The following is a 21,183-nucleotide window of genomic DNA, read 5'->3' as shown; positions in this document are numbered from 1 at the left end:
AATGATGCAACTATTAAAGAAACATTTCCTATTCCATTAATTGATGAATTGCTAGATGAGTTAAAAGGATCTATCATTTTTTTCCAAGATTGACTTGAGATCAGGGTATCACCAAATAAGGGTATATGCTACAGACATTCATAAGACAACTTTCAAGACCCATCATGGTCATTATGAGTTTAGAGTCATGCCATTTGGCATGACCAATGCATCTACCACCAGATCCAGATAATGCAAATGATGCTGAATCTTCAAATCCATCTATCAATGAAGTTTGACAGCTTATCCACAACTTATCTACTTCACCTACTAGGTTCTCTCGTACACCGAAAGTTGATTTTCCCAGATTTAATGGTAATAATCCTCGCAGTTGGGCTCTGAAATGTGAACGATACTTTGCGTTTCACAAATTTCCGGTGGAAGATCGAGTTGACATGGCTGCTATTCACTTCGATCCTCAGGTCGATTCCTGGTGGTTAAACTACCAACAAGGTAAAACATCTATCCAATTGAGTGTTTGTTCGAGATTTATGCATTAGATTTGAAGATATTGCTCAGGATAGTTGTGTGGGTAGTTTCAACAAATTGTCTCAAACTACAACAGTAGAGGAGTAGTTTGATTAGTAGGAACATTACAAGGGTTTTATGGTTGCTAACAATCCTTCCCTTCCAGAGAGTTTTTATAACCTCAGCTTTATTAGTGGTTTGAAAGATGATATACGTAATACTGTGAAGATGTTCAAACATGAGACTACTTCTGAGGCCTTTTACTTAGCCATAATGCAACAAGCCTCAATGTGCAATCAACCAAAACCACAAAAAACATTCTCCAGACCTTTTGTTCCCACACCATTGTCAGTGGATCATCCTTATTCAACTATTAAACCATTCTTCACTTCCTCACCTACTTACAACAAACAACATACTTCACCCACTAGCCCCATTGTGACCCATCCAACCACCCCTACTAAAACATCACCAGACAACTCAATCCCACCCATTAAAAGAGTTACTCATGCTCAAATGCAAGTAAGGAAATACAAAGGGTTGTGTTATAATTGTGATGAATTCTATAGACAAGGCCACAAGTGCAAAACTCAACAGCTCTTCATGCTAATTTCTAATGAGGAAATGGAAGAACAAGATCACCTACACACTGAAGAACCTAGTGTTGCTTCCCCCACCTCTAAAGATTCCCCCATTGAGATATATTTACATGCTTTAACTGGTCATGTTGTTCATGACACAATAAGAATTTCTAGTCATTTGAACAAACAACCTATTACTGTTTTGGTGGATACGGGCAATACCCATAGTTTCATTGACTCAACATTGGTGGACAAACTGCAAATACATGCCTCTCCTACACGTCACATGTTGGACACAATATCTAATGGGAACAACATTACAAGTAGAGGACTCTGTCACAATCTTCATTGGGAAATGCAAAGCTACCAATTTTCCCCTAACTTACGAGTACTACCACTAGGAGGGTATGATATGGTACTGGGAGCAGACTGGTTACAGCAATTGGGTGATGTTACATTCAACTTTTCTCAACTCAAGATTTCATTTCTACATCAGGGAATCTACATTACCTTACAGGGGAGTTCTTCTAAACCTTCCATCAATCTTATTACTGGTTCTTGTTTTCGAAAATTTATCAAAAGTAATACCCTACCTTGATTGGCCAGTTCTTTGCCATTTCTTCAACACATGTAACTCCCATCCCTCCTCAAATATCTGAAGTTTTGGATTCTTTTTCTGATGTCTTTGCTGAGCCAAATACTTTGCCTCCTCCCAGAACTTTAGACCATAAAATTCCACTTAAGCCTAACTTTAAACCCCCTTCAAAAAAGCCTTATAGGTGCCCATACATTCATACAGCTGTAGTAGAACAAATGGTTCAATATATGTTATCTGCAGGCTTAATTCAAACAAGTCATAGCCCTTTTGCATCTCCCATACTCCTTGTTAAAAAGAAAGATGGTACATGGAGATTCTGTGTAGACTACAGAAAACTCAATGATGCAACTATTAAAGAAACATTTCATATTCCATTAATTGATGAATTTCTAGATGAGTTAAAAGGATCTATCATTTTTTTCCAAGATTGACTTGAGATCAGGGTATCACCAAATAAGGGTATATGCTACATACATTAAGACAACTTTCAAGACCCATCATGGTCATTATGAGTTTAGAGTCATGCCATTTGGCCTGACCAATTTCCAGACTTTGATGAATGAAATTTTTCAACCATATTTGAGGAGATTTGTGTTGGTATTTTTTGATGACATCCTTGTTTATAGTTCTTCCATGAAGAGCACATTCTTCACCTGCAGCAAGTATTCTCCATTCTCAGACATCACTCCTTATATGCCAAATTATCAAAGTGTGTGTTTGCTCATCCACGGCTGGAATACTTAGGTCACTTAATCTCTGCTCAGGGTGTAGCTGCTGATCCTGACAAGATTGCTGCAATGCAAACTTGGCCTCTACCTACATCATTGAAACACTTGAGAGGGTTCCTGGGATTGACTGGTTATAACAGAAGATTCATAAAAGGTTATGGCACTATTGCTAAACCTCTCACTGACTTACTCAAGAAAGATGCCTTCCTGTGGAACCCATCTGCTCAACAAGCTTTTCTTGATCTTAAATATGCAATGACAAAAGCTCCAGTTTTGGCCTTACCTGACTTCTCCAAACCAATTGTTTTGGAAACTGATGCTTGTGGAAGAGGTGTAGGAGCAGTTCTCATGCAAGAGGGCAAACCAATTTCATTTTACAGCAAAGCCTTGGGACCAAAAGCTTCATCCTTTTCAACTTATGAGAAAGAATTTTTGGTTATTTTCATGGTTGTGCAGAAATGGAAGTATTATCTTTCCCATAACCAATTTGTTATTCACTCTGATCACCAGAGCCTCAAGTACCTTATGGATCAGAGACTATCCACTGCTCTTCAACAAAAATGGCTCAGTAAATTGATGGTCTTTGATTACATTATCAGATACAAAAAATGTGTGGACAAAAAAGTTGCAGATGCCTTATCCAGACTGCCAGAACAATCTGCAATTTGTAATGCCCTCTCCATCAGTGCTCCTCAATGGCATCAAGATATTCTGTCTAGTTATGAAGATGATGCAATAGCACAACAACACATTTCTCAACTCATTATCTCTCCCTCACATCCTAACTTCACTTACAATGAGGGATCTTAAGATTTAAAGGAAGGATTTACATTGGATCAGGTAATAATATTAAACACTCCATTATCCAATCCTTGCATTCTTCTGCTATTGAGGGACATTCTGGCATGCTAGGCACCTATCAAAGGGCAAAAACTTATTTCTTTTGGCCCCATATGAAGAATTATATGCTTAAGTTTGTAGCTTCCTGTGACGTTTATCAATGCAACAAGGGTAATTCTACTTTTCCTAGTGGCCTACTTCAACCATTGCCAATTCTTGAGGCTGCTTGGCAAGATATTTCTCTATATTTTATAGAAGGATTACCTTTATCTAACAAAAAGAGTGTTATCCTAGTGGTTGTTGATAGACTCACAAAATACAGTCACTTCATTCCATTGAGTCACCCCTTCACAGCTGCTACAGTTGCCCATGAATTTCTCAACAACATATTCAAATTGCATGTCATTCCTAGATCCATTGTCAGTGACAGAGACAAAATATTTATCAGTCAATTTTGGCAAGCTCTATTCAAGTCCTTTGGGAAAACTCTCAAACTCAGCACTGCCTACCATCCTCAAACAGATGGCCAGACAGAGAGGACAAATGCTTGTGTAGAACAGTACCTCATATGCATGACCAGATCTAACCCAAAATAATTGACTCAATGGTTGGCATTAGCAGAATGGTGGTTCAACACCAACTATCATATCATTTTGAAGATGTCTCCCTTTCAAGCATTGTATGGATATCAGCCTCCTCACTTGATCTTCCTAGTTGCAACCACAACTTCAGTACTTCTGTAGAAACCTATCTAAAAGATAGAGATGTGATGCTCCAACTTTTGAAGGATGACTTGACTAAAGCTCATGCTCGTATGAAATATTTTTCAGATAAAAAACGAACTGACAGGGAATTTGCAGTGGGAGATATGGTCTATCTGAAATTGCAACCCTACAAGCAGTCATCAGTGTCTATCAGAAGAAATTTCAAGTTATCTTCTAAATACTTTGGACCATTTGAAGTCTTGCAGTGAATTGGCAGCGTTGCTTACAGATTGAAGCTACCAGTTGGTTCCAGAATCCACCCTATATTTCATGTTTCACAGCTTAAGATGCATATTGGACTGAAAGCTTCTACGACTTCCCAATTACTAGTGGTGGATAACAAGGGAGAGTTTGTAGTTGAACCAATTGATGTTCTCGCCACTCGCCTGACTCTCAGAGGTGACAACTCTGTTTCTCAAATTTTGGTGCATTGTTCTAACTCAACTGCAGAGGACGCTACATGGGAGGACTTATCTCATATTCGAGCCCAATTTCCAGATTTCATCCTTGAGGACAAGGATGTTTAAAGAGGGAGGCATTGTCGTATAAACAGATCTGAGTCGCTACCTAGTCCGAGTAAGTCTACCGAGCTGTCGGCCGAGTCAGCATTAATTTTGTTTGAATTAGAGTTTAGTTATTTCCTCGAGTCCCGTGTTACTCTAATAATGTTGTAAGAGCCGTTGGCTGCTAGGTGAGTTTCTACTGGGTATTATAAGACCAATCTCTGTAATCTTTTCTTAATCAGTGAAAAATACCAATTTGCTTTCAAATTGAAAGTTAGGCTCTGATTCTTCAGAGAGAAGGCAGCTTGCTGCTATTTATCAATTTCATATCCTTGTAGCTATACCTAGTATACTACACATTAGTTTGTGACGGACATATATCATGAGAAATAGAAGTATCATGCATTTGCATTATGCATCGTAAACTGTTTAAATTATTGCCTTGGTTTAGTTCATGTAGAATGTTCACTGTCTAGAATTTTTTTTCTTGTATGTTTTCGAGATATAGAAATTTTGTGCCTGTTAAGGTAGGTTGTAGATCGTGTGGTATTGTACTAATTTTTTTTATTTTATTGGTGTTGCTTTCTACCATATATATTTTTTCTTGCATCTATGGTTGGTGTAAGTGGACGCGTTGAAGTCTCCTTGTTTTTTAATTTATTTCTTCATTTGAGAAACAAGAGGGTTTGTACTGCCTTAAGATCTGATGCCCATTTTCATATTGTGTTGAGGCTCGAGTCTCCTTGCAGCCAATCACAATAATATTCTTGACCAAGGCGTGTGGGTTTTCTGATGGTCAATTATTTTTTGTCCCTTAGCACAAGCATTCTGCGGAGTGCTTTTATATATAATCACATGATTCTACTACGGTTGATAAGATGCATCTGTTTGCTTTTCTCTGTATTCAAATTTCAGTTTCGCGTTTTCATTAATCTGTAGGAAACCCTATTTAACATGAAGCGATTTCATTTCGTACATGAACAATAGGCATGTTGATTAAACGCCTTGAGGACCTTGGCTATCTTACAAAATATTTTTTGTTGTTGCAATTTTAAATTTTCATGCTACAAAATTGTCTAGCAAAATCATAATTTTGGGAATTATTTTCTTACAGATATGATAGTTCTTGAAATAGATGGGTGAAAGTGTTGGAAATTTTGGGTTAAACAAGAGGATGAAAACAGAAACAGAAAATGGTGTACCCCTGACTTCAAGGCTCTTTCGATTCTTTTAGACAATAATTCGACCTTTCCCAATAAATTTGGCGAGTACAAACGGTCTCTCGAATTATGCCTTCAGGATTCAATGAAGCCCTAACACCGTAATCGAATTCAAGGATTGTACTTCCTTGACCCGACCAAGAAACACACTGTATAAGGTTCTGATGATGCTTTTTAGAGAAGAAGAAAACAAATTGTTATTTTTTTGATGTATTGGAATGGGAGAACATCTTCACTACTTACAGTGATATTCATACCTGTTGGTAGTGTCGTTTCATCACCAACAGACGCTTCCAAAAGCCATTAATGGTGGCTTATGGGAAGAGACGCGTCTGTTCAATTTTGAATGGAAACTTCTAGGTTTTACTTTGTAAAACCTAATTAATGGCTTTTGGAAACGTTGAAAATATCCAACATTCTCCCCCCATTTTCAAAAAATGAGAAAAACACAAAGTAAAAAAAAAATTAAATCAGAGTGGCTGCATCACTAAAGTGACTGCCTACGTACCCGAGTGGGATCAAGCCAACGTAGTTCACGTTTAGTTTGGGAAATAAGCATCATCGTTGAAACCAATACATAAATGATAGGTATCTTTTGGATTTGAACCTTCACTTAGTGTAAGAAATTCAAGGCCTTATCGAGGTTCAGTGGTGAAACTAGTCTTGAACCAAGTACCCCTAATGATAAAACCGGAATTTCAACACATACTGATTTCTGAGAATAGTGTGTTCTGTAGCTCGCACATTAATGGCCATGTGCTTAAATCCTGGATTCATGAGTCTTCTTTAGAGAACAGTCTTCTTCTCTTAGGAAACAGTCTGATTTCCATACTCATATAGGTAAGTCTCGAAGGTATTTCTGCGAGACACCTTGTGATAAAAGTTAGACTTATTAAGGATTTTCATCCATCCTATTTTCTTGCAGAAACCAGCATTAATTAGAAATGAGAAGTTTTGTATTAGTGCTCCATAATCACCTCCATAAGTTACAGTAAGAATGGATTCATTTCCAGACATGGTAGAGATTCACAATGTATTTTCTCATAATTTAAGGAAATAGAGCTTCATTCACAGATCGAGAAGTATAAAAAAGATATTAAGATCGAGCCTAAGAGCTCCTGCTCCCCAGAGAATACCATATATATACCACTGTACCGTACTAGTTTTTGGTGTTAAAAGTGAACTTAGATTTTATTTGTAACAATAATCATACATCGAATATAGATTCCTTACATAGTTCAATGATATTTATAGGCGTATATTTTAAAATATAGCTCTTCAATAACAAATCATGAAGCGTCGCTCCACGCTTCAACATACGATTCGCTTCTTAAAAATTAAAAACGTTTCACGTTCCGCTTCACGTTTTAAAAACCTTGATCTAGAGATTCTAGACTCGCGTTTCAAGGATTTCATTTCATTTGTTAGTTATTCCCACACCGACAAGGCTGCGAAATGGAGTGTGGTTTAAAGAGAGTGGAAATTGGAAACTGGACAAGACCTTACTTAAACATGATCTGTTCTATAGGCTCGTACCTCTGTATCCTTGAGTTTTAAAGAGACAGGAACCACAGGCTGGTTGATGAACCAGGACCGCACGACCAGAGCGTGATTAATGGTCGTAGGCCTATGATGTATAACCTGTGGCTGTAGATGATCGTTCTCTGCTTGGCTTTGGCCAGCTGTGATGGTCGTGCGGTTGTCTGACAGCCTCCAAAATCTTTTTATCTTTTTTGCTGAACTCACCATAAAATACTGAGGTTTGGAGAATTTTGGAGTGCTTCTGTGAAATCATAATTCACGTATGATAGAGAAATTTGCAATTCAAGAATGAAGCTAACGTTGTTATCTTTCTAGAGCTGGAAAAATATTCAAGGAACTAACACAAATGAAATTGGTCGATATGTGTATCTTTTTTTTATCTCTAATTACTTCAAAGTCAGCTCGCAGCAAATTATTAACAATGATGGAGTGATGGAATTGAGCATCAGTTATAGACTCCATTCATTCAAATATATTTTTATAGTCTACCAAATTTGAGCCGTCACATATGACACAAACTATTTTCTCTGTAGTGGTACTAATTGTGACTAGAATCGATTCTCCTTTAATCTTAGGTTTTTTCCAAAATCCTGTAGGTTAATGACTTAAAGACTTCATTGGGATTGTGAAGCCAGACCCAACTATTTTATCTGTAATTGCGTGTTCTGATCTTGCTGTTTTCTATCGTGATTGAGTACTATCTTCTTTAAGATTTGCTCGAGATTTAATCTCCGATAAGCAAGATAAAAAGTATTCACAAACATCTTCTTATCATAGTTTGTGATTCCACAATATCTTGTTTCGCTACCATACGATTAATATTATTGTGAGGTGATTGATATTACTAGGCTGTTCTTCGGGAATATAAGTCTGGTGTATCAATTGGTTTCTGTTCACCTTGATTTATCAAAAGACGGAACAAAACTTGCGGTTATTTCCGTGGGAGACATATTTATCTATTCCTATAGACTTTTCTGTGTTAGACAGATTTGTTTATTAAGTCTTCGAATTTAGGTCGTAGCAACGCTTGGTTATGGGTGAGATCAGCTAAGGGAATCAAGTGCGCAGAGTCCTTCTAGGATTCAAAGGCGTAAGGAACGCAACTGCACCTTGATCACTGTGAGATTGATTAAGGCTCAACTACATTCTAGTCCGAAGTTAATTTGTAGTACGCTAGAATCTATAGCGTCTTAATACAGTGTGGTGTTCAAATCTGGACTAGGTCCCGGGGGTTTTCTGTATTTGTGGTTTCCTCGTTGACAAAAATTCTGGTGTCTGTGTTATTTCTTTTCTGCATTATATTTTTATATAATTGAAATATCATAGGTTGTGCGTAGTTCAATCAATTAGATAATCCAACCTTTGGTTGTTGATATAAATTGATTGACACTTGAACATTGGTCTTTGGTACCGTTCAAGTTGTTTCTCATATTAATCAGGCTCACAAATTTCTATCTGTTCGACTTCAGATTGATTTGAGAAACCGAGATAGAACTCTTGGTTATATTTCCATTGATGGAGTCTGACTATCAAGTTGATTCTCTTGGAATTATATTGGAGTTAGTCCATACAGATTGCTAAACGAATTATTGGGTGTGGTTGTTATACCCCCGTTTTTAATCCCCCTCTCGTTGAAATCTAATCTTATTTTTCTATTATTAATTCTTTGTATCAAGTAATTCTATTGTTAAGGATCTTCTGCATTTACTTTGAAAGACTTAGAAATCAGAGGAAAAAAAAATGAAGGTGAGTTGGGATGAAATAAAAAAATGAATTGTAATTTGAGAGCCACACAAAATTAAGAAGTCAAATATTTATACACGTCACCATTTAACGAAGTCAACATAGGTCAACGTTGGTCTTTAATCCCAAACGCAAGGGCTGGACAAATGTTAGACCAATCAAATCAGAGTACCAAAAATAAAATAACCCTTATTTGTATCATACCATAATTGTATTGAAAATTCTTTCATTACACTAAACAGAATTACAACTGACATTATATACAGTCAGTAATAATAAGACTGTAAACCAAAAAGGTAAAGAGACAGTTAGCCAATGGACAACAACTAACAATCAAAGCAAAATATGACACAAGATAGACACACATGTGAAATAAATTTACTACTCCCTCCGTCCCTATTATAAAGGTGGAGTTGTAAAAATTTGTAGTCCCATTAGATAGGCAAACTTTCAATTTCAAGATGGATTTTTCTATATATTGCCCTTATTTATTATAGGTAGTTATCACCACAATTAAGTTAATGTTTCTAGTGTTGGAAATTGTACAAAGGATAAAACAGGAAAGAGGATGGAAATGTAAGAAATCAAAAAAAATTCTTATTTTAAGAGAAACTCACTTCTCCGCCTATATAATGGGGACGGAGGGAGTAAAAGGTTGTGTTCATATATACAGAAGTTTCATGAAGAGTTTTATAGGAGAAAATTTTGGGAAAAGTCAATTAATAATAAAAAATAAGAATTATGAGATAAAAAGGTTATAAATAAATAATTAGGTAAATTGTGATCGAAATGGTCATTTGTTAGTTTATGTACCATGCCTTACTTTTTAAAGATGTGGGATATCAAAATGCTAAACTTATAATGAAGTCAATTTGACATTTTCGAGTCATGTGTCATTTTTCTTACATAAGTGCTGGGAGCATACATTTCCCAAATTCGAAGTGGTATTATTATCTATTCTTGCGTTTTACACCCAGATTCAGCTAATAGTTGTTTGTGTTGTTATCTTCAAGATTTAAAAAAAATAAAAAAAAATCTCAAGTTATTTAGTTTTTTTTTTTGGTCAATCAACAATTTTAATTTATTCAAATCAAAATGTGATTGTATGATCGCTTACAAGAATAACAAAAACATCAAAATACAAGATAATAAGAACCATAATACAAATGAAGATATCAATTACAAGTACATCGCGAAGATAAAGAGCCATATACTGTAAAGATGCCCAATTTTTGTAAATGTAGTAGGGAAGGATGATGGTATAATCCGGAATCGATCCCGACCATTTAATCTGATTTTCTTCATCTTCAATAAGAGATACCCCTATAAGAAAGGAGTTATTTGCCCAAAATCTTGTAAATCCAAACGAACCCGGATGCCCTAAATCCTTTGGATTGAATATGGATTCTAAGAAATACCGTGTTAGATTGGAGATCTTATTGAATCGATAATTGCAAGTCACAAACCAGCGATCAAGGTTTGAATAAACCGCCCTCAAAGCGAAGAGAAACTCGCCCCAAATGGCGAAGAAAAATCGCTCCAAATAGCGAAGAAATATGTCAAATGACATAAAAAAACAAAAGATAACTACTTTTATTCAATTAAACTTTAAATATGTCAAAGGACCAGATCTGAGCAAGAGATTAATGAAGGCTAATTTTTTTTCTTAGAAAGAAGAGGAAAGGAGGAGAGAGAGACGTACTCTTAGTAGTGAGTGTACAAGTTATTTAGTTACTATTTAAACAAAAAGGGTCGCTCTTAAAAATAATTGCAACCACGAATTTTTTTATTGAAATGAAATCATAATTCACATTTTTTATTAAAATGAAATCACTAACTGAAGCCACTAATATTTTATTCAAATGAAATCAAAATTCACATATGATAATCGAAAAGGGCTTGTGATCTTCTGCGATAATATATTAGATTAGTACATGCAAATTAAGGTGTGAACCAACTCCATGAATTCAAAATTAGTAGGTCATTCTCATTTATTAAGAAACTCTTCAAAGCTTGAATAGTGCAGTTAGGGTAGATTCTCCATCAAGACCCTTTCCATAATAGGCTGTCAGGTACTCGTATAATGTTGTTTCTCGATATTTAGGACGGTCGGTCTCTGTCAGCTACTCTTTTATAGCACCACGTGTAATTTTAACCTTATAACACCATTATGCATGACGGTGTTTCATTTCTTTCGATCGGCCTTCCCCACCGTGACAGCGGTGATCTAGTTTTATGTCTAATTATTTCAAAATTAGCTTGCAGCTTATTGAGATATAACTGTAGTTAATGTGCCTTTAAGAAGATTGGACAAGGATTTGAGCAGCAGCTATGCATTAGAGCTAGACACAAATTCAAGGCGTTTAACAACTCTAATTGTCTTTAGAATACAGAACACAACATATTAGCCAACATGAATCAGTAGAGACAATAAGAATCCCGTTTTATGCACTCAAAACTAATTGCAAGATATCGAAATGAAACTAAAATTCATACACATATATATATATGTGGATGTGGTGTGGACCGTTGACATGAATTTGAAATTTGTTGGGCATGGCCATCCATTACGGGACTGTTCAAAGCTTGAATAATGTTAGTGCAGATTTCCCGTCAAGACCTTTTGCATTATAGTGTCTTATATACTCGTCTATGGCTGTTTCGCCATATTTAGGACGGTCGGTTTCTAGCAACAACTCTTTAATAGGTCCATACTTCCTTGTTGGTTGTTCCAGATGTGTGCCATGAAAAAAACACGCAACTGATGCTGGGGGATATTCAAGGTTGGTCAGGACCCTGTGCTCCACACTCTTAAGCCGATCATTGGACATAAGCTGTATTTAGAAAACAAAACAGTAAATTAAACGATTGGGGAATACTAAGAGGATACTATTTTGGGAGATTTGTTTAATTCTAGGAGCGATTGAGGCTGCAGAAGTTACTCTATCCTATTCCCTGACTATTTATCTTCAGAATGACAATAATGCTCTAAAATGAAACACTTGTCTGCAAAAGATCACCGACGTTCACAATGAGTGCACCAGGCACAGGAGGAACATCAACCCATTGATTCTGATGGAGTACTTGCAGACCACTAATATGATTATCTTGCAGCAGTATAGTGAGAAAATCTGAATCAGCATGTTTGGATGTGCCAATAGTGAGTTCCGGTTGGGGACACTCTGGATAGTAGTGACATAGGAGAGCCCAACCTTTAGGATGTGCCAATAGTGAGTTCCGATTGGGGACACTCTGGATAGTTTGGCTTCAATCCCAGACCCTCTGAGACTAATTCGAACACTTCCAAACCTAATTTTTCTATATGATCTGAGTACTTCATCATAGTGTCCCTAACAGAAGATGCACAAATACATTAACTTTATAAATTTTCCTTCTAGCAAATTCATAGTTTACGGCAGCAATGCAGTGAAATTTATACTTTACCTTAGAATAATTGGAATTTCTTCCGGTTTTGCAGGTGTGGGAGCCATGAAACAGTAGTAAGTGTCCCTCCAGTTAGCGGATGGTGCTTGGAAAAGATCAAAATTACTCAAGTAATTAGATTTTCCTCCAAGATTACGTATATAAAAAGCGGAAAATGGGTCATTTGTCCAAATATTTTTAAATTACGGTTCAAATGGACGAGTAAAAAATAGTTTGGGTGAAATGGCCAAAAAAAAATAGTAAGGATGAAACTGGATACATCCTGTGTAAATTAAAAATAAGAAAAAATATTTGAAAATGGGCAGGATGAAACTAGTTACATCCTGCCTATTTTTACATTTTTGTCCAGTATCAAAATCTAACTGCCCATTTCATCCAGAAATTGTTGATTTTGGTCTTTTTAACCAATTTTGTGTATAAAAAGCAGCTCTAGCCTCGGCAGGTTGTTCATGAAACATGCGGACTTTTTGGAGCATTTCATCCATAAGATTTATGGGAACACCATGGTTCACTACTTGGAAGAAACCAAAGTTCTCACATGAACTTATGACTTGATCAATGATCAACTTTCGTTGATGATCATCCCCTTTGTTAATTTCTCCGAGGTCTATAACAGGGATGCTAAATTCTTTCGATGGTGATCCGGCGTTCTTCTTGATGTCATCATCCTCGGCTGTTGTGGAAATGAAAATCCTTGGGATCTCTTTAATTCCTGCATCAACCAATCCTTTAACCCCGGCTTTGGTTTCATCGAAAGCTTTCAATTCTTTCATCCGATCATAGTTATTCGACTCAGATCGAATCAAAATATCAAGATCGTCACCATTTAAATCCACCATCATTCCGGTATTATCTGTTATCTTTGGTTTAAGTCGGAAGATGTTATCAGTATTATGAAGACTTGAGAGTTTACTTTTCTGCTCTATAATGAAGTTGATAGCACCGCCCTCCTTGTCTTAGCTCATATCAACCACTGGAATTAGTGGCAATTATGTGTTAGAGGATTTACCTTTGTGTGTGGTACGTGGCTAGTTTATCGGCGTGTCCAATTGACCCATTGTTAAAATTTATATCCAAGCGTTCCAGACGGCTTCGAACATGCGACCTTCTAAACTTGTATGTATGGTTCTTTGATTCATTTCATTTCTTAGTCCCACACCGGCAAGGCTGCGAAATGGAGTGTGGTTTAAAGAGCATGGAATTTGTAAACTGGACACGACCTTACTTGAACAGGATCTGTTCTATAGGCTCGTACCTCTATATCCTTGAGTTCTAAGGAGACAGGAACCGCAGGCTGGTTGATGAACCAGGACCGCACGACCAGAGCGTGATTAATGGTCGCAGGCCTATGATGTAGACCCTGCGGCTGTAGATGATCGTTCTCAGCTTGGCCTTGGCTTGCTGTGGTGGTCGTGCGGTTGTCTGACAGCCTCCGAAGTCTTTTTTTGTTTTTGCTGGACTCAGTTGATCAGCTTGGCAGTGGACAGACTACAAAATCTTTTTTGTTTTTGCTGATGAGAATGGTAATTGTTTTTGTGGTTATGTGAATCTGATGATAAGGTCTTATTTTGAGACAGGAAACCAGAAGAATTCGCGTATTCCTTGCATAAGAATTCAAAGCAAGGTTGGAGGCGATCATATAAGTTTGGCGACAAGTAAAAGTAAAATTTCTGAAATCTGTAAACATCAGATTTTGGATAAATCTTCTCACGCTGAAAACCCATAATACATACACACATACAATGCTGATAGGAAAATACAAACCCGGTACTTGGTCTTTCAAAAATATGCAGCAGCCATTACTGATTTTAAATAACCTAAATTACGCTCGCAAATTACCTTTGTATGTACTCCCACCCCTTCATAAAAGATACTAATAAATTACCACCTCTAAACCATACAAACGCAACACAGAAAGAGATAAATGATCTACTGCAATCTTGACACAGGTGTATCTCAAGAACCAGAAAAATGTCTCACCGTGAACCCAAAACTACAGCCTACATGTGTTTGGCAGATTAAAGAGAGACGCTGCTTTGTGATGGCTAGAGATGGGTAATGTGGGAGTGACAAACGGTAGAAACATGTGTGGGATGACGGCAGGTGATCGTCGGAGCAGGATGTCTTGCAGATAGTTAAAGGATGTGACAAGCCAGAAAAACCAACTACAGGAAGGTATTTCACTGAGGTCCAAAAGAAAAGAAGCTCCCTCTTCTGCTCCATGGACATACCCTCAACAACCTGCAGAAATATTCAAAAGATAAACACTCAGCATTTTATGCAACCATAATGCAGATTATTTGTACAACTATAATAGAATTCATAAACTATGGTGGTCATATTTACCTTCCAAAACCAGCAAATCTGTTCATCGTTTTCTTTGCAGTCTTCATACTTCATGTGTGCTTTCCAATCTTTGAAACAAATAGGTTTGTCACTTCCATCCAACACACAATCAAACTCTTTTATTTCCCTGACAAATGTCAACCCCAGAGCACCTGAATCCACAAGGTCAGCATCCATCTCCAAAATATCTTTGCAACTCTTATACATCATGGGATCTGCACATCGTATGTCTTCCATGGATATTTTCTCCTCCGCTAATTGCAAGAAAAATACACGGTCAAATGCAATGCCCACTTTCACTTTATGCATCAAGGCTAAAGCGATAACTCGACCACAGAAGGCATACAACATAAGTTGTTGAGGTTTGACTTGTGCTGGGTTGGGAAAAAACCTGCGCCTGTCCTCTGGGCATTCTACAAAAAGGGAATATTCTGGACTAAAGAGTGCTTGGCATACCAAGAAAAGCCACTCCCGCAGGACACCATGACCTGTAGCAGCCTCATTCTTGAATTCCACGAAGAGGCCATTATGCAAGGACCTTGCTTCTACAAGACCAATGTGTTCAAATGGTTCTGTCAACTAGAGCTACCTGTCAACGAGCATTTTGTGCAGCTTTCTGTTGTCGTCCTTTACCTCAGGAAACATCAGAACCATCAGATGTATCCTTGATTCAAAATCTATTGCAGTGCCATACTTGAGAAGCCATAGATGATCATCACCCCTCTTTGAGTGCCAAATAAGATATCTAATTGCAAGGGGAAATGCACGAAATGCACCAGATAGAAGTTCTTCCCCGTCTTCGTAAAGTTTAGATATGTTGTTCAACTCCTTCAGAATAGAAAGAAGGTAAGACCACCCAATATTGAATTTCAAATTACCTCCTGCATCCCTAACAGCTACGTCTAAAGATTTCAGGCATTCGTTGATCTTCCTCTGTAAACTTGTAAAAACCACATAACACGTATAAATCATTCAAATATGGGTACTTCTTGAAGGCATTTGGATCCAGCGGAAGTGATTGACCCTTCACTCTCACATGCTCCTGAATTGCACTACCGAAAATTCTCTCAAGACTCCTTAATTCAGTAGTTGCTAAGGGTGATGGTGACAGATAAGTTGAATTTAAAGATCTGCTCAACTTCATATCTGTCTCATGGAAAATCTTGGTGAGGCCTCCAATTAACTTTGACGTCCTTGCAATACCAAAATATGTTGGTCTATTTGAAAAGGCAATTGACTTCAAAATGGATATAAGAGTTTCACGACAAGAATAGTATAACTGGCGCTCTTCGTCATCAGTAGTCGTATAAAACGCTTCGTAAAAGCTCAGAACTATTGTAGCACACTGATTTTGTATGGACCTAGGTAAGAAGAAGCCAAAATTGGTTTTAGGATCGATTAGAAAGAGCCTAATGCATTCCTTAGCTATCTTTTTATTTTCTTTAGCTGAAGAACGGAACAATAAGAATAGAACACGTGTTAAACCTATGCAGTCGAAGATTTGAAGATGCTCCATAGACTTCTTCTTGTTGTACCTAGGAATGGTCCTCAATATATCCTTAAGCCCCTTTAATATATCGTCTCTTGACGAGTATCGAGCACCAAGCTCATCATCATCATCAATAGTCCTCCCTTTACAGATGCAACAGACAAAGTAATTAAAATCAGCAAATTCTTGTACTCTTTGTTCATATTCATCACTAGCCATCAATTGCTCAATTTGAATAATGGCTTCCTCATCTCCCTCCATCCTAATATGTTCAATACTATCTTGACTAGGCTTAAATAAACAAGTCTAGATTTTGCAAGTCACACAAACATAAACGGAAACACTTGTCCTTCAAATTTGGAAATCAGAGTACTCCCCAACTTGGTAAGAAATCAAACTAGTTTTATCAATCAGAGTACTTCTCAATCTTTGTCTTGGATGCTGCTACTGCTTATCTTTGCTAGGATTTTGGTAGTATGTTTTTCACTAAAATGTCGATCTTCCTAAATGCGTTGATGCAATCCATAGTTTCATAATCTAGAGTGAAGTGCGGAACGAGAGATCGAGAACCATGACGATGTGTGTGGTCTAACTGAGGTGGTCATGCTGCGCTTGCTTGTTTCTCCAGCTCTTTTGGGGAAAGAGAGATGGATGCTATAGCCAGACAAGGATTTAATTATGTGACACAGTGGACCAATGGACACTCTGTTTTGTTGTTGGGAGTTAAAAGGCCCTTTTTAAGAAGGCACAATTGGGGATACTTCAAATACTATATTTTGATTAGATGAAAAAGAATAAGGATTTTGGAAAATTTATGTGATATGAGAAGGTGCTTAAATTGATTTAATGATTCATAATTGCAACATTTTTTAGATAATCAAACTTTCGTCTATGAAAAAACACCAAACCAAAGCCCAACTCAAACACTAAGTCAACAAAATTTTGCTTTTACAAACCACTTTCGGTATTGTATTCATCCGATAAAACAATACCGAAAGTTAACGTGCTACTGAAATTCAAATTCGATTTTTTTTATTTAAGTACAATTCAGACTTTTTTTTTATAACCTAGATGGTTTTGGCGTAAGGCTAATATAGTTATTTTACACCTAAAAAAAAGGACCCCTCAACCAAAATACAACCCCATTTAACTTTGAGTATCTCTCAATTTATGGAGGTATCCCCAATTGCGCCTTCCTTTTTAATCAGTCTTGGATCTTTTGATCCCTCTTATTCCGATAGTTCTTTTCTGAACTTGTGGTTTTTCCACTGGGTCCATCTAATTAAATTCCGTTTTTTTTTGTTCTGGTTATTTATAGTAGTTTATGTGTTGACCTTGTTTAAAGGTCGAACCTTTTTTTCCATCGCTTTTTTTATTTTATATTATTGGTATTCTTCGTACAAGGGTAAATAGTAGGATGTGCAAATCACTGAATTAGTATTTCTGCTTATGTTGGTGGCAAGTTACAAGTATACATGTGCAACCAAGGGTGTTATAGCGGTAGCCGTTTTTTCAGCATGGATCCACGCTCGTCCGAGGATCATGTCATACTCTGGATCTTCCTTGATTATATAAATCTTGGTTTCTGCCTAGGTTGAGTCTATTTATATCTTGAGAGTGATGAAGCCATATGCATATCTGGTGGTTCCTGCATGATCTCTGATTGAGATGGGAGCATGAGTAGCTTCTTGTCGAGTGATACCTGCAGCTCTGAGTGTTTTCAACGGAATAACATTGACAGTAGTACCAGCATCGATCAGTGCTCTCTTGAATTTATTTACATTGAGATTGATTGTGTAAGAAGTCCCCAGTCGTACATCTCTTTGATTGTGGCTGGAGGTTCGGGAAGTATTTCCGGAATGGACAGACGTCTGCCTGACACGATGTGATTCAGTGTTGTGAACATGTCTTTCCTTTGTGCATTCGACAGATAAGCAATTCACATATATGTTCGACCAAGGATTGAACTGCTTCTTTGCCAGGTTGTTCAGGGAGAGTGAAAGTCTTGATTGGGAGAGGATCTTTGTGCACCCCTTCAGTCCCTATATTAAGCTTGTGCTTCAAAACATTGCAGTCACTTGTCGGATGATTGACGAATTTATGAAAGTGGCAGTATCTAGGAACTAAGATTCTCCATTTATTCCTCAGTGGGCTCTCTCCTGATGTATGGCAATTTGATTGCACCATCTTGGATCTAGACTTCTAGTTTTTCGATCGCTTCTTAAATGGGAAGGGGGAAGTTTGAGTCTGTCTGGTCATTCCCTATTTGTTGACGTTGGGTCGGAGATTATCCATTTCGGGTTTGATTATACTTCCTTTGTGTTTTTGAGGAGCCTTGAATGCTGGGGAAGCATGCTTGAGTTGTGCCTCGGCTTTCCTTTTACTCCCTCTGCGACAACATTAATGGAAGGTTAGAGATTATATTGCTTGTTGATTAGGCGTCTGCTACCTCGAGTCTCACGTGGTTCCTCAACTTTTGTAGTCTTTTCTCTCTCTCTAGTAAAGCAGGTGCAGTAGTTGCTGATCTTTGGCTGCTTCATGGTTCCGAGAAAGTTTAGAATCAGAGATTTTCCCAATAGAGCTCTGTAGACCGGGATCATTCCATTGATGTACAAATCTATAAGTTGCTTCTCAGTGACATTTGGATCATGACAATCCAAAGTTTGGACTCCGAACCTTTTCACATAATCGTTTGGATGTTCATTGTTCCTATGAAATATCCTTCCCATATCAGAGAGAGTAACTTGTTCTGAAAGGAAGAAGTATTTTTTGTAAAAAACATAAATCATTTCTCCCCAACTGGAAATGCTTCCTGGTGCGGTTTTTTTGTGCATGTGCATGCTCTGCCTGTCGGAGATTTTGAAAACTCCTTCAGACGGACAACATGGTTGTACTCATGTTCGCCCAGTGACTTTAGAAACCGTGAGACATGTTCCCAGGTGTCTCCAGTTCCATCATAAAGTGTGAAATTTAGAGAGGTGTAACCTTTTGTTAGAGGAACTCTTTGTATAACATAAGTATATGGAGGTTTGTGGTGATGTATGGATGATGTCTTGTCTTTCCCACGATCCTCCAAAAAGCATTCCAAATCTTCTCGAGTGATGAAACTTGACGGTTCCTTTGCTGGTGGATTATTTGCAGCATAACGGACTTCTTTCCTTTTCCAGGATGTGGATTGGGGAGATTTAAAGATCAGCGGTTGACGATATTTCCTTAGCTTTTCCTTTTTCCAACTGACGTTGGGGATGAGTTTCTCAGGCGACAACTTTTCTATGATAGTCTTAAGATATGTGTAAAACCCTTTCTATGTTGGAGCCATGTATGTCTGTTTCTAGGTGAGAACTTCTTGAACCTTCATGAGGTCGTCTATGCTAAGTGGATATTCTCTGATTTCTCTAAGAGCTCGACTCAGTTGATCAGCTTGGCAGTGGACAGACTACAAAATCTTTTTTGTTTTTGCTGATGAGAATGGTAATTGTTTTTGTGGTTATGTGAATCTGATGATAAGGTCTTATTTTGAGACAGGAAACCAGAAGAATTCGCGTATTCCTTGCATAAGAATTCAAAGCAAGGTTGGAGGCGATCATATAAGTTTGGCGACAAGTAAAAGTAAAATTTCTGAAATCTGTAAACATCAGATTTTGGATAAATCTTCTCACGCTGAAAACCCATAATACATACACACATACAATGCTGATAGGAAAATACAAACCCGGTACTTGGTCTTTCAAAAATATGCAGCAGCCATTACTGATTTTAAATAACCTAAATTACGCTCGCAAATTACCTTTGTATGTACTCCCACCCCTTCATAAAAGATACTAATAATTACCACCTCTAAACCATACAAACGCAACACAGAAAGAGATAAAATGATCTACTGCAATCTTGACACAGGTGTATCTCAAGAACCAGAAAAATGTCTCACCGTGAACCCAAAACTACAGCCTACATGTGTTTGGCAGATTAAAGAGAGACGCTGCTTTGTGATGGCTAGAGATGGGTAATGTGGGAGTGACAAACGGTAGAAACATGTGTGGGATGACGGCAGGTGATCGTCGGAGCAGGATGTCTTGCAGATAGTTAAAGGATGTGACAAGCCAGAAAAACCAACTACAGGAAGGTATTTCACTGAGGTCCAAAAGAAAAGAAGCTCCCTCTTCTGCTCCATGGACATACCCTCAACAACCTGCAGAAATATTCAAAAGATAAACACTCAGCATTTTATGCAACCATAATGCAGATTATTTGTACAACTATAATAGAATTCATAAACTATGGTGGTCATATTTACCTTCCAAAACCAGCAAATCTGTTCATCGTTTTCTTTGCAGTCTTCATACTTCATGTGTGCTTTCCAATCTTTGAAACAAATAGGTTTGTCACTTCCATCCAACACACATCAAACTCTTTTATTTCCCTGACAAATGTCAACCCCAGAGCACCTGAATCCACAAGGTCAGCATCCATCTCCAAAATATCTTTGCAACTCTTATACATCATGGGATCTGCACATCGTATGTCTTCCATGGATATTTTCTCCTCCGCTAATTGCAAGAAAAATACACGGTCAAATGCAATGCCCACTTTCACTTTATGCATCAAGGCTAAAGCGATAACTCGACCACAGAAGGCATACAACATAAGTTGTTGAGGTTTGACTTGTGCTGGGTTGGGAAAAAACCTGCGCCTGTCCTCTGGGCATTCTACAAAAAGGGAATATTCTGGACTAAAGAGTGCTTGGCATACCAAGAAAAGCCACTCCCGCAGGACACCATGACCTGTAGCAGCCTCATTCTTGAATTCCACGAAGAGGCCATTATGCAAGGACCTTGCTTCTACAAGACCAATGTGTTCAAATGGTTCTGTCAACTAGAG

The 21,183-nt window shown here is 37.6% G+C and overlaps 2 protein-coding genes and 2 non-coding genes across 4 annotated transcripts; 2 read left to right on the top strand and 2 right to left on the bottom strand.

Annotated features, from left to right (window-relative positions):
• The first annotated feature begins 7,237 nt into the window (after positions 1 to 7,237).
• On the top strand, positions 7,238 to 7,454 carry LOC113285078. Its single transcript, XR_003328583.1, has one exon. It is a non-coding gene; the product is annotated as a small nucleolar RNA U3 (small nucleolar RNA).
• A 4,151-nt stretch (positions 7,455 to 11,605) lies between these two features.
• Positions 11,606 to 13,336, bottom strand: LOC113277961 (1-aminocyclopropane-1-carboxylate oxidase homolog 1-like). Its single transcript, XM_026526921.1, has 5 exons — positions 12,885 to 13,336; positions 12,471 to 12,608; positions 12,276 to 12,376; positions 12,027 to 12,238; positions 11,606 to 11,860 (listed from the first exon to the last, which is right to left on the bottom strand). Exons 1-5 carry the CDS (start codon positions 13,310 to 13,312, stop codon positions 11,606 to 11,608), a joined length of 1,134 nt encoding a protein of 377 aa, XP_026382706.1. The 5' UTR covers positions 13,313 to 13,336.
• A 349-nt stretch (positions 13,337 to 13,685) lies between these two features.
• Positions 13,686 to 13,902, top strand: LOC113285075. Its single transcript, XR_003328580.1, has one exon. It is a non-coding gene; the product is annotated as a small nucleolar RNA U3 (small nucleolar RNA).
• Positions 13,903 to 14,184: 282 nt separating this feature from the next.
• LOC113279841 (E3 ubiquitin-protein ligase UPL5-like) lies at positions 14,185 to 16,566 on the bottom strand. The gene is made up of 4 exons (XM_026528493.1): positions 15,853 to 16,566; positions 15,450 to 15,749; positions 14,817 to 15,320; positions 14,185 to 14,711 (listed from the first exon to the last, which is right to left on the bottom strand). The coding sequence occupies exons 1-4, from the start codon at positions 16,564 to 16,566 to the stop codon at positions 14,427 to 14,429; spliced, it is 1,803 nt and encodes a 600-aa protein (XP_026384278.1). The 3' UTR covers positions 14,185 to 14,426.
• Between the last annotated feature and the right edge of the window lie 4,617 nt (positions 16,567 to 21,183).

The sequence above is a fragment of the Papaver somniferum genome, chromosome 5 (genome assembly GCF_003573695.1).
Source record: "Papaver somniferum cultivar HN1 chromosome 5, ASM357369v1, whole genome shotgun sequence".
Classification (NCBI taxonomy): domain Eukaryota; kingdom Viridiplantae; phylum Streptophyta; class Magnoliopsida; order Ranunculales; family Papaveraceae; genus Papaver; species Papaver somniferum.
The sequence above is the reverse complement of the archived record's forward strand: the minus strand, read 5'-3'. Positions and strand labels throughout refer to the sequence as shown.